Here is a 12,520-nt window from a genome sequence, read left to right as displayed (position 1 = left end):
GTCCTGCTGGCTGTTCTCCCCACTCAGGCCTGTGGCCTGTTCCTCCGCTGGGCCCCGCGCGCCCCGGGAGTGGGGGGCCGGAAAGGAAGACTTGGTAGAGAAGAGGCCCCTTCCCCTCCTGCGCTCCCCGCCGGCCTCGGGAGGGGCACTTCGGCCAGCACGGTGGCCGGGGAGGGGCGAGGGCCCGCGGCTCTCCTGGGCTCGGCGCCCTGCGGACGTGCTCCCTCGCAGTGGAGTGCGGCACCGCGCGCGACCTGGACGTGCTGGATGCTTCTTGGTTTGGTGGTTTTTTTTTTTTTTTTTTTTTTTTTGTTGCTTGGATCTTAACATCTTTTTTTTGTTTTGTTTTTTGTTTTGTGATTTTTTTTTGTTTTTTTGTTTTTTGTTTTTGCCCTTCATGGTCCAAGAAGGAAACGGTGGAAGCTTTCACTACAACAGAAACAGAAAGGCAGGACTTGCAGTTTCACCGAAGCAACGGCAGGCGTGTTGTGAGGACGGATGGGGTGCCGGGTGGGGAGGGAGGGTGCCGGGGCCCCGGGCTGCCCTGAAGTCCTAGCCCCCCAACCCCCACTTCTCCCCCCGCCCCCTGGCCTGTCCCCCAGGCCCAGCTTCCGGGAACCGGTGGTCCTGCGTGAGCTGAACTGAAAGCCGGCCTCCTCCTCTGGGGCAGAACGTGGGGACCGGTGTCGGGGGGAAGAAGGGGCAGCAGGAGCAGAAACCACAGGGAAGTGGGCTGGCTGGCGCAGCCTGTAGGCTCTGCTAGAGCTGAGCGGGGCAGGGGCCCGGCTGGCTCTGGGCGGACGAAGACGGGGCATGGTGGATGGACGGCACGGCACAAGCCACGAGGGGCCTGCGGCGAGACAGCGAGTAGGCGGTGCTCCCGGTGGTGGGAAGTGAGGGGCCAGCACCCAGGCCGTGATCCGCCCGGTCCGGCAGCTGAGAGCCGGTGGGCCCTGGCTGGTGGGGGACCCACACCCTCTAGCTGGCACCCAAAGCCCAGCTCTGGCATGCCAGGGGACCTGGGCTTCCCCGGCCCGAGACACCTCCTGCAACGGAGGAGGCAGGGTGTCGTCCTTAGCGGGCAGCCTACCCTATGAGGCTACCTGGGCCGTCTCGGCATTCGCTACAGGACCCCGGCCAGCATGTCCCCCACCCCCCAGGGCCCAGCGCAGCTCCGGGCACCATGCGGCTGCTCGGCCGCAGACCTAAGCACCAAGCCTCTCCGGACGGGAGGCTGGCATTGAGTGCTGTTTCGCCAAGAAGGCCGGCGATGGGCCTCCCCCTTGTGCCTCACCTGCTCACCCCTTCTGAAATGTACCCTGATAAAAGGATGTTTCCAAGCCTGGGGAAGGGGAAGGGTGCCGGGCTGGCCGGGACCCCATCTCGGGCGGTGCTGAGGTGCCGTCCTCGGAGCCTGGCTGGAGGGGAGAGCCCGCTGCTGGGAGGAGCACGGCGGGCTGGGGGCCCTCGGCTTTGGTGGGGGTGCGCGGGGGCATTTCTTCCTACACTTTCATTGCTTACAACAGAGGCTACGGAAGGAGCCCTGAGGCCCGTATGGCCGTGGCCGTTTCCGCCTGCACCGTATGCTTGTGACTGCTTCGGCGGGAAGCGTCCTCAAGAAACGTGAACCAGAAATGTTAGTTTCAGCTGTTTGCGGGTGAGGAGGGCAGATGCGGCTGCACCGGCCATCAGCTGGGGGAAGGCGGAAAGGGGGCATCGTCTCGGCCGGAAACCCCGCGTCCTGCGGACCGGAGCTCCTCCTCACTCCCTGAACCCCAGGGGACGGACAGTGGCTGTGGGGTGTCTTCTGTGGCTCCGTAGCCCCAGGGGATGGGAAGTGGGGGTCGCCCTGGCGGGCTCTATTGCTAGTTCTCGGGGAGAGGTCTTGTGCCCAGGCTAGCCCCTCCCGCTGTGTGCATACCGTACCTGAAATGGCTTGGGGGCACAACGTCAACAAAGTCAAAATAGGAAGCAAGGTTTCAGACATACAGGGGTAACCAGGGTCAAAGACACACACGCCATCGTGAGGGGCAGGGAGACCAGCTGGCTGGAGGTAAACCCTATGGGCTGTGGCGTCGCGTGCCGCTGACTGGGGGGGGCGCACTGTCCTCCTGGTGGCTGTGCCTGGCTTTGGACTGCTGGGTTTGGTGTGTACTGGGCAGTCAGTGTGAATGCTGCTAGGGGCTGGGCCCTCTTGCTAGTAGGGGGTGAAGCGGCTGTACCCTCCTCGGCACAGGCTAGCCTGCAACATCAAAGATGACAAACAGCCAATCAGTACCGCCTTTCGGTAGGGGGGCAAAAGCAAAAAGAAAAAAAAAAAAAAAGGAAAAACAAAAAGAAATCGCTAAATCCCGTTTTTTGCCCCCCTCATTAAGGTTTGCCTTGGGGAGAGCGGGTGCCGGTTCTCATGGCAGCAGGGGGCCCTGGGCCTAGTCCTTCCGTGGTGGGGGGACGATGGGGGCCGGGGGGCTGCTGGGGTCATGGGCCACAGCGCTCCTGGACAATAAGGTTGGAGATGTCTCTTGGCAACTCTCTTGGCTCAGGCCTGGCCCTTCCCCGGCCCCTTTCTCCTTAATGGGGGCAGGGGAGGTCTCGGTGCCCCAGCGGGGCTGCCTGCCCGGGGGGAGGGGAGGCAGGACTCAGGAAGGTGGAGGGACCTCTTGCCAGGGTTACACCAGCCCCTCGGAGCTTTAGGGGGCCCCCTAGGGCCCCTGCTCTTTGCCCAGGTCCTCGCCTGGGCCCTCCGTCCTGCTGAGCAGGAAAGGTCTTTGGCACACTCTTGCTCCCGTGTCCCTGGGCTGCCCTGGATCAGGGAGGTCTCCGGAGGAACCTCCTCCCCATCAACCAATTTCAACAGAAAAAGGAAGAAAAGATGGCAAGTGCCACGGAAAAAACTTGGAAAAAAAGAAAAAAGAAAATCCTACAAATAAAAATGAGAACGTAAGAGGGGCCCCTCTGTGAATGAATGAAAGCTTCTGGCCAGCAGCCGCACAGAGGGCCGAGCTGACCCTGGAGCCAAGGGGTCCACAAACTGCACTTTTGGGGCCCCCATCTGGGTGACTGCAGGCTGCTGGGGATGCCGGAAACTTGTTAAAAATCAAAAAAGTCAAAACAAAAATTGGAAGTAATCAAAACCAAGGGAGAAGGAACAATGAGTCCCTATTGGCTCTGGGCCTCCTCCCTCCTTGCCCCTCACCCCCCCCCGCCGCCCCCGCCGGGGGAAAATGTGTTCATCTTTGATGCTGGACGCCAAGCTAGCTAAAAACTGACACGAACAGCCCCTGGGGCTCGGGGTGGGTGGGCACAGGAGACAGGTATCCCCTGGAAGCAGGTCTCGGGGTAGAGAGTAAGCTGGGCTGCATGTGTCCACAGCTGACCATCCACACACATACACACAGACACACCGGCCCGCACACCTCTGGCTGCCACGGGCCCACCAGGAGTGCACGCGGCCTGGGGAGAGCGGGCCACAGTGCCGCAGAGGGGCCTCGTCCCGCTCCCTGACGTGAGGAAAAGGGGCGACAGGACACAGAGGGACCGCGGCGGACACAGCCCCACGAGTGGCGCGGAGGCCCTGCTGGCCTCTGGAGCCTCAGAAAACTGGGCAAAGCGGGCGTCCCAGGGTGCTCCCCAGAGGGCCAGACGTCCTTACTGGGCAGCTGCCCATCTGGGCGGACCTGCCTCCCTCAAAGTCCCCGAGGGCACCAAGGGGCAAGTCCTTCCCCAAACTTCCATCTAGGCCTTGGTCCCTCCGGGCACTGGTCAGAGGCCTGGGGCACTCCCCTCCCTCCCACCCCATCCTGGCTGTGGCGCCAGGCCCTCCTCGTCACAGCTGGTGCCCAGGGCCAGGCCGCCCTGCCCCCTTACCATGGTTCCGATGCTGTAGGTCGCTGCGGGGCCGATGGTGTGGTGGTAGGGGTCAGCAGCTGCATAGACTCTGCCGTAACTGGGGAGACAGCACAGGGAGGGAGGGGGGCGTGGGGGGGCGATGGGGGCAGGTGAGGGGCCACAACAGGTCTCTCGCCTCCTCCCAGACAGTTGGTGAGCGTCCTCCAGGGTGGTCCCGCCTGCCAGCCCCACCCCCACCCCCACCCCCTTCCTCCCCATCTTTTCTGCCCGTTTAGAAGGAAGGGTCCGGAACACAGCCGGGCACCCTCTCAATTCTCCCAGTGTCCACTGACCCTGACAAGGGGCCACATGGAAGAAAGAAGGAGTGCCCACAGAGCTGCTCTGGAGGGCAGAAAACCTGGACGCCCCGAGGAACAAGGGCCGAGCGCGGCAGAAAGGCTCAGAGCAGGACGGGAGGTCACCACGAAGGAAGTGGCCCTGTGTCCCCTACTCCACTTATTGTGTGTGTGGAATGCCAGCTTCTTGTAGGACAGGGCTGGGCCTGCTGTGCACCCCACAAACCCCCACTCCCCCCCAACACGTGCGACGGCGGGGGTCTGAGGGTGCCGCTGGGCGGGAGGGAGCCAGAGCCCACGCGCCAGGCACAGGGACTCCCACACGTCCCTAAGCAGGGGCTCTGTGCCCATGTGCCAGGCCAGGCCCCCCCTGGGGGGAGCCCTGGGGGCCTGCCCTCACGACCCAGAGCCACCCGCCATCCTCTGCATGTGCTTGAAGCTGGGCAGGAGGTTGGCTGCTCTCCAACGGCCACACTGCCCAGCTGGTGTCCTCAGACCCCCCCACCAGGAGGGTGCGCTCACAGCCTCTCCTCAGCGTGAAGGGGTCTCAGACCTGGCAGCCCTGAGCGGGGTCCGAGGGGCACCTGGGGGCAGAAGCAGAGCCTCCGAACTCCCCTGCTCACCCGGGGCCTCCAGCGCTCGGGGAGGGGCTCAGGCCTCCTGGGCTGGGAATCAGAGGAGAACTGAACGGTGGGGGGTGGCAGGGCCTCCCCCAGCCATGCCAGCAGGAAGTGATTAAAGAAATCGGGGGCTCGCTGGCTCAGCGCCCTCTGTCCAGACCCTGCGCCACCAGGGGGAGGCTCCCCCAGGCCCGAGCCGTGGGTTAAGTCTTCCCGTCTATCTGAGCCCACCCCTCCAGGGGCCTGTTGTCCTACTGTCTCTCTTCACCCCGACTACTGTCCCAGCCATACCTGTCGCTGTAGGCTGCCGCGGCTGCCGCAGGCTGAGCGTATCTGTAGGCTGCGTAGCCCCCCTGCAGGGAAAGGGGGAGGGAGAGACAGCACAGGGGCTTAGTGGGGCTGACGCAGCCTTTCAACCTTTACCGTGGCCAGGTGAGCACTGGCTGGCGCAGGCCTGGGGGCACATAGCTTCTGGTCTAGCAGAGGCCTAAGGACCGCAGATGGTCAGTGGCATGGTTCGAGGGGAGGCAGGGAGCACACATTCAAGTCCCATCCGTGGGCACCGATGATAGCGTCTGGCTGTGCTCATGGGTTTGGCACATGATCAGTGCCCACAGACCTGCCAGCAGCCCAGTGAGCCCCTGACTTTGATGCCAGTGGGTGCCAAGAACCCATGGGTGACTCTGGGGGCCACCCTGGACACTGAGAAGGCTCAAGGGCAAACTCAGATCATGTCTTGGCCCTGGCACAAAGGGACTGTCGAACTATGGGCAACCGCCCAGGACGGAAGCAAGGTCTCATGATGGGCTGGGTATGTGTGTGAGGTGGGGTCGGCAGCTGGGGCTCGGGGCTAGAGAAAGCAGTAGGGGCAGCCCCGTGAAGGGAGAGAGATGCCACAGGACCTCACCACGGGGTCCACCCTGGAGCCCCTGCCTCCTGGTCTCTCTCCGGGCCTCTGTACTAGATATGGGTGCCCAAGGGGGCTCACTCAATGTGATTAGGGACACAGGAGAGTCGCCTCTCCTGCCCCCATTACCCAGCGTCCTGTGGACCGGAGCACACGTGGGCACAGACAGCCCAGGCTCAGCTATGCCAAGGTCCCCAAGGACCCAGGGTCCTAGGCACGCTCACCCTCCCAGGTCCCAGGGATAGGGAGGGATGGGAGAGGAAGGGGGGCCGGGAGGGGAGAACCCTGGAAATCAGCTGAAGTCCTGGACCCCCCCCCCCCCCAGGGGGCTGCACTTACATAAATCTCAGCACCATAAAAGCCATCCTGATACACGACCCTGGAAGCAAACGGACAAGAGAGTGGTGGGAAGGCTGGAGAGGTGGGGTAGGCCGGCTCCGGCGTCTGCTGAGGAGGGAGGGGGCAGGGTGCCGGCCCTGCCCACGGGACTGGCATTTTAACAAGCGTTTGCTCCAGCGCCCTGTTTTGGTATAACAATAGAGTAACACCCTTGCTGGTCAGCTCCTCTCTCCCGCAAAGCCAGGGGCCCCTCGGCCCCTGGTGCTTACCCTCCCCCCACCCCAGCCCAGGCAGCTGTCCCCCCCATAGGGGCGGAGGGCACTGGGCCCAGGGTAACGGACCAGGGAGGGCTTAGAGCAGGCCCTCACCCAGCTTAAGGGCCAACCACCATCCCGTTAAACCATCCAGCAAGGTGCTGGGGCTCTAAATGTCCCCCAAATGCCAGTGACCCTTGGTGCCCATGGCAGGGTGGGGCTGGGGTACGATATGGGGGCAACTGCAGTGCGAAGGTCTGGGGGTTCCCACAGCCCCCCCCCCCCCCGCCGTTCTGGAAAAGCTGCCTAGCCCTTCTGGCTGCCCGAGGCCTCCCTCCCCACACCCCCTGGGCCTTTCTCCATGCCTCCCTCCCCGTGCCTCCCCAGGTACTCACGCTCCGTAAGTTGGGATGGGGGGCGGGGGCGGCGCAGCCCGAAACGTGTTATACACGGCCCGGCCCCGACCCCGTAGGTGCGCGCCCCTGTAGGCAACGGCTGTGCCCGTGGTGGGGTAGGGGAACCCCGTCACTGCAGGAAAGGGGGCCGGAGAAGAGGCGGTGAGAGGGAAGGCCCAGAGAGGGCGAGCGTAGGCCCAAGGGCCCGGCCTGGGCGCAGACACACCTGGCCCCGCCCAACCACACCCGCATGACCACGCCCCGCCCGGCCACACCCACCTGCCTACGCGCAGACCACGCCTCCCCCCTGACCACGCCCTCTGGCCACACCGCTTCCCACCCCCCCCCCCGCCCGGCCCTTCGCACCCAGAAGGAAGGCTCCCGCCTGTACCTGCATAGAATTCAGGCCCGTAGACTGCACCTACCACGGGATTTAGCTTCCAGCCTAGAAGAGAAGCAAAGAACCCCAATTACCGTCTTCCCCATTCTCTCCCCACCTCACACTATCCTGGGGCCTCCCACGTAAGGCGGGGCCTCTGTAGACGGCTGGCCGGACCGCCTCCCTTTGCAGGCAGGGTGAGCAGAGGAGACCCCGGCCCCACTCGGGATGCTGCCGCCTCACCGGGTCTGACCTTCTGCTCCCTAAATGCCGGGGACCAAGTCACTCCTGACCCGTCTGCCTGGCTGTCTTTGTGATTCATTTCAAACGGCGGCCCTCCCCAGCCTGCCCGGGGCCCCAGCCCGGCAGCTTGGAGTCTGCAGTCTCCGCCGGAATTAGGAAGGGACATCTGCAGGCCCACAGCCGGGATGAGGGGTCTGGCGGCGCCCCCGCTTCAGCACATGACAGAGCCCAGGCACCGGAAAGCTGTCCCCGGTGGGGGCCTGGCTGCCTTCCAGCAGGGTGGGAGGCTGCCGTGCGGGGCGGGGCTTCTGCCGCAGACCCCTCCCACCTCCTGCCCCACAGCTTCGGTCCCGGGCTGGAGCTCCTTCCCCACTGCCCAGTCCAGCCCTGGCCATCCCCAGAGCAGCCAACGGAACGGCTTCCTGGGCAGGAAAGGGCCTTGGGATTCGAGGTAATAATGACATTTCCTGAGCATCTCACCATGTGCCACGCTGTTCTAAACCCAGTCAATGAGGTGGGTGTCACACCCTCCCGTTTTCCAGATGAGCAAGTGGAGGCTCAGGGAGGCGCAGCAGCCTCACAGCCCAGAGACGGCAAGTGGCAGAGCCAGATCCAAACCAAACGCACATTCCTGGCCATTCCCTGGCCCCTAGCTGTTGGCAGCCGCCGCCTCTCCCCCTTTGCAGGTGGGCCGGCTCAGGCCACTGGCTCAGGGCCCTCCGCTTCTGGGCCAGTCTTCCTCTCCCACCAGGGACCCAGGTGCAGGAGTGAAGCCTGCTTCCATCTGAGGCCCCTGGGGATGGACACCAGCTGGCTTTGAGGGGGCTCTGACCCCAGGCGCTAGCTCAGATGGAATGGGCTGGGAGCGGTATATTGGACCAAGCCCAGCCCCCTGTCCCCCTCAGTGTACCTGGTCTTATGTTTGCAGGATGCCCTGAAGGCCCAGCTCCATCTCTCTCTTGACTTTGTGAAGAGGGACAAAACGAACTGAGCCCACTGGCCGGCTAGCAAGACACCTCTGGAGAGCATGGCAAAGGGCCAGACCAGGCCGTGAGCGTCAAGACTCTACCTGTGGGCCTCATACCCAGATTCTAACATCCCCACTGCTGGGTGGGTGGCCGGAAGGCATTCAGGACAGAGTGTCGGCAACCGTGTTCTTCCTGGGGGCCCATGCTCCACTTCCCATGAGACTGTGGCCACCTTCCCTCCCCTTCCAACATCACCTGACCAGTGTGGCTGTGTCTGAACATTCATGCTGAGACTCTGGAACCTTCTCTGAATCCCAGATCAGGAGGGAAGAAATGTTTCATCGCCTAAAAAGAACTCCAGTCCCAAGAACGTAGTCTTCTTAGTAAAAACCCATGACGGAGCAGTGTCCTAGAGCAATGACCCGAGCCCACCTCCCCTGGGCCCCAACCCAGTGGCTTTTCTGAGTCCATTCTTCGAGCTGGGACTTCTCTTGAGATGGTCCTGGCACATCCACCTGCCGATTCTGGAATCCTGGGCGTCTTTATCTGTCACTCTGGCTTCCTGGTGCCTCTACCCATTGCTTCCAGTCCCATTTCACTGTGTGGGACCCCAGATGACAGGCAGCTTGGAGACCCTCCTGGGTGTCTCCTTTGCTTCTTCTGTAAATAGTCTTAACACCCGGTCAAACCTGGTGAGCTTGACGGTGGACACTTCTGCCCCTCTCCCCCCACAACCAATGAATTTCTGAGGGCTCTGGAGTGTTCTAGAGTCTTCAAGCCACACTCCCAGGCCACCAGAGCCCGCATGCTGCACTTCACTGTCAGCCCACAGAGAACCTGGGGCCAGCCCACTGCGGCCCTTGTCCTTCTTGCTCAGGCCAGTGAGGACGCTTCGGTGAGACTGTTGCTGTGAGCCCTCAGCTGATCCTTGTGCGAGCAGTGCTGGTTCTGTGCCCGTCCTGGGCCAGGAACGCAGTGGTTCAGACGTGGACTCCGTTCTGAATTCCATGCTTCCTGACGTTCTCAGGCCTGGTCAGACAGCAGGGCGTGTGGCTCTTGGGTGAAGAGGGCATCTGGCTCCTGATGATCGTCCTGACCCTCCAAACATGTCTGTCTACCACTTTGCCTTCCGGTGCCAAGCACTCAACGGGAGTTCAGGACACTGGCAAAGTCAGGCACCCCCAGATTTTTAGGAAAACTGAGCTTTCATAGTCCTCAGGAAAGCAGGATGGGAGGCATAATAATCCAGCCTAAATGTGGCTCAACCAGACCCCTGTCCTGCTCCAGGAGGGCACAGAGGGAGGCCCTACTGGTGGGTCCCGCGGCAGATCGCCCCCAATGTCCTGCCCCTTGCCGGCCTGTCACCTGAGTCCCTGTGTGGCCGATCGCACAGGGACAGGAAGGCTGGGGGGTGAGAAGCCAAGCCCCCGCCCCGCAGGGAGACTGATCCTGACTGTGAGCAGGGCTGCCATTCCCTGGGATGGGGACCAACTCAAAGGGGCCCCAGGGCGTTGCCGGCTGCACGCAAACCCCTCCGCGTTGCCGGGTGGAGTCAAGACACGCAGCTGAGGGCCACCCCTCCACTCAGCCTCCGGGGTTCTGTCCTCAAGGAGGACCGGCTTCTGCTTGGGTCCGGCGCATGTGAGACCACTCAGTTGAAGCGCATTATGGACGGCAAGGCTCCCGTGGGGGCCTCAACCTTCCAGTGTCTCCACGGTGGGGGTGGGGAACTCTCCTAATCACCCTCACTTTCACCGAAGATTGAGTACCTCTAGCCCAGGCGCTCCCTCACTGCTTAGAAACTAAGTAATAATCCAGGAAGTGGCCACACCCACTGTGCCCGAAGCCTGTCCACGTGGTTTCTGGGTGCCCTGTGTGCTTGGGAAGGCCCAGGCGTCTTGCCAACTGTGTGGGTGGGGTGGGCGGCCCCAGCGGAGCTGGGACATGAGGGGGCACTTGGCATCCAGGGCGGTGGGCCTCTAGCGGCCGAGGCTCCTCCAGGGCCCGTGTCCGTGCTGACCGCCCCTGTGGCCTCCCCGAGGTCCTGGGCGCCTTACCGTTAGTGTAGGGGTTCGCAGTCTTCTTGTTGGTCATGACACGGGCTGTGGCATTATTGACCTACCCGGAGAGAAGGAGGGGGAAGGTGAGCGTGAGGGGAGTGTTGGCCTCCCTGCAGGCGTCTGACCACCCTGGTCCTGCTCTGCACTGTTTGTGCATGGCCACATGGAGGGGGGCTGGGGGCTGGGAGGAAGGCCCAGGACAGTCTCTGCTGCCCGCCTGGCCCCCCACCCTGGCCTGCCCTCCTCCCAGGCCGCCCCTCTCCACTGTGCTGCCCCCCCACTCCAGGGAGCCTTGGCCACCACTGCTCCCCCAGCCCCCGGCTCAGGTACCATGTCCGGCCCGCTGGTTCTTGCCCTTCATGTGCTGCTCCCACAAACCAAGCCCCAGTCTCTCTCTGGCAACCCCAGGCCACTGGAGAAGCTAGCTGGTGGACTCTCCACAAAGTGCTCTCAGCCCAACTGACAGACCGGCCCCCAAGACATTCTGTGCCCTTGTTGGCTGCTGAGGCCTTCCCAGTTGTGGGCACCCCTCTCATGGGGGTGGCACGCCATTCCCGAGGCCAGCAGAGAGTTCCTGATGGGACCCCTCGGGAGCAAGGCCGATGGGAGAGGGGGCGGGCGGGCGCCAAGGGGGTGGGTCCCATCTCAGCTATCTAAGACCCTCCCCCTGGAGGGCCAGGCTGGGGTGTAGAAAGGCAGTGGGGGAAGGCCTGTGTGGAAGGAAGTAGAGAACAGGGCAGGTGGTGGAACCCGGGAAAGGAGTCGGGCTCATTCTGCCTCTCCCACGTGCAGTGTGAACCCCTGGACCTCAGGTTGCATCCTCAGGTGCCCACTGGGCATGAACCACTGGCCGAGGTCAGGGCCTCCAGGACCCCTTCTGCTTCTGGAAGCCCTCCCCGCCCCCAGGCCTTTCCACTTCTCTTCTGCACTTGCTGCGGACCCCCTCCCCTCTCTGGCCACCCCTCACTGCCCTGCTTGTCCAGGAGCCCAGCTCCCAGATACCCAGAGCTGCTGCACTGGGGCGGGGGGGGGGATGGGGAGCCTACCAGAAAAGGGGCAAGGGGGGTTGAGAGGGGGCCCCTGACCTCCTCTCTCTGCTGCTCCGCGGGGCTAGGTCCCTTCCTGGCAGCTGGGGAGGGGAGGACAGGGGGCGGCTGCTGCTCCCTGGCGGACTAACAGCACCTCCCAGCTGGGGGACAGACTGAGCTGGCTGTGGTCCTTGGAGCTGCCAAGCCTCAAACACATGATTTTCGGGGCTCCTCCCAGGGTCTGGCTGATTCCCAGATTTGGGGAGCCTCCTCCAGAAAGCAGAGGGGGGGGCCCTTGGGTGCCCAGGAGGGCTGGCAGGAGATGGTCTGGGCTCTGGCCTTGGCGGGGCCCTGCCCTCCCCGCCCTGCCGCCCTGCTCCGGGGACCCTGGCCCGGCTCTCCGCAGGGTGGCCGAGGGGCGGGGGAGGGGGACCTGGGCGACAGTGGCAGTTCTCAAGGGCACGCCCTGCGCAGCGCACTTATCTGAGCACCTCAATTTTCCGTCCCTCTACGATCGTCCCATTCAGCTTCTCCCGGGCTCGGTCAGCATCTGAGCTAGTTTCAAAAGTTACAAACCCAAAACCCTGTGAGCGGAGAAGGACAGACACGGAGAGAGAGGATGAGAGGAAGGAAAACATAGGAGGAGTGGGGGGGGGGCGGGACAGTGGGGGGGGGAGAGGGTAGGGGGAGAGAGAGAGAAAGAGAGAGGGACTGAGTCAGGTGAGTTGAAGGAGAGGTCGGCAGCCCAGAGGCCTGCCCTGGTGCCACCAGCAGGATGCCCAGGAAGGGTGGGGCCCCAGGCGGGGGCAGCTGCTGGCCTGGCCCGAGCCCGGCCTGAGCTGACCGCCTGGCACCTCCCAGAGGACAGGCCAAAGCGCCAAGAGAGATGTTAACCCGGCCAAGGGGCCAGGACTGTCACCCTGATGCCCCCTGGGGGGGCAAGGGGGGCGGGGGGGGTCAGGACCTCCTGGGGACAGCCCCACCCCCCTTCCCCCCAGGAGCCTGCATGGGGGTCTTCCCTTGCCTGAGCAGGGAGCAGGGCTGGTGTTTGCCGGGCCCCCTCCCGCGGCCCACCCTGCAGCCGCGCCCCCGAGCCTCGAGCCTCGGGGCCAGCTCTCGGGCAGGCCAGCAGGGGGCGCCCCC

At 63.7% G+C, this 12,520-nt stretch overlaps 1 protein-coding gene across 3 annotated transcripts in view; it reads right to left on the bottom strand.

The window, feature by feature from the left end:
* Nucleotides 1-346: 346 nt before the first annotated feature.
* The window catches only part of RBFOX3 (RNA binding fox-1 homolog 3), a 142,633-nt gene continuing 130,459 nt past the window's right edge, over nt 347-12,520 (bottom strand). Inside the window, exons 5-12 of one of the 3 annotated variants that reach the window (XM_028112745.1) lie at nt 11,869-11,961; nt 10,347-10,407; nt 7,091-7,144; nt 6,700-6,832; nt 6,051-6,090; nt 5,096-5,157; nt 3,868-3,946; nt 347-429 (exon numbers count right to left, since the gene is read on the bottom strand). In XM_028112745.1, the coding sequence (XP_027968546.1) occupies nt 427-429; nt 3,868-3,946; nt 5,096-5,157; nt 6,051-6,090; nt 6,700-6,832; nt 7,091-7,144; nt 10,347-10,407; nt 11,869-11,961 (525 nt within the window). In that variant the 3' untranslated portion in view covers nt 347-426. Of the gene's footprint in view, nt 430-1,678; nt 2,243-3,867; nt 3,947-5,095; nt 5,158-6,050; nt 6,091-6,699; nt 6,833-7,090; nt 7,145-10,346; nt 10,408-11,868; nt 11,962-12,520 lie in introns of those variants that run through there. The other 2 variants (XM_088028105.1, XM_028112743.1) reach the window with 2 other exon arrangements.

The sequence above is a fragment of the Eumetopias jubatus genome, unplaced genomic scaffold (assembly GCF_037043125.1).
Source record: "Eumetopias jubatus isolate StellerSeaLion01/CBP00866 unplaced genomic scaffold, mEumJub1_p1.0 scaffold_10, whole genome shotgun sequence".
Classification (NCBI taxonomy): Eukaryota; Metazoa; Chordata; class Mammalia; order Carnivora; family Otariidae; genus Eumetopias; species Eumetopias jubatus.
The sequence above is the reverse complement of the archived record's forward strand: the minus strand, read 5'-3'. Positions and strand labels throughout refer to the sequence as shown.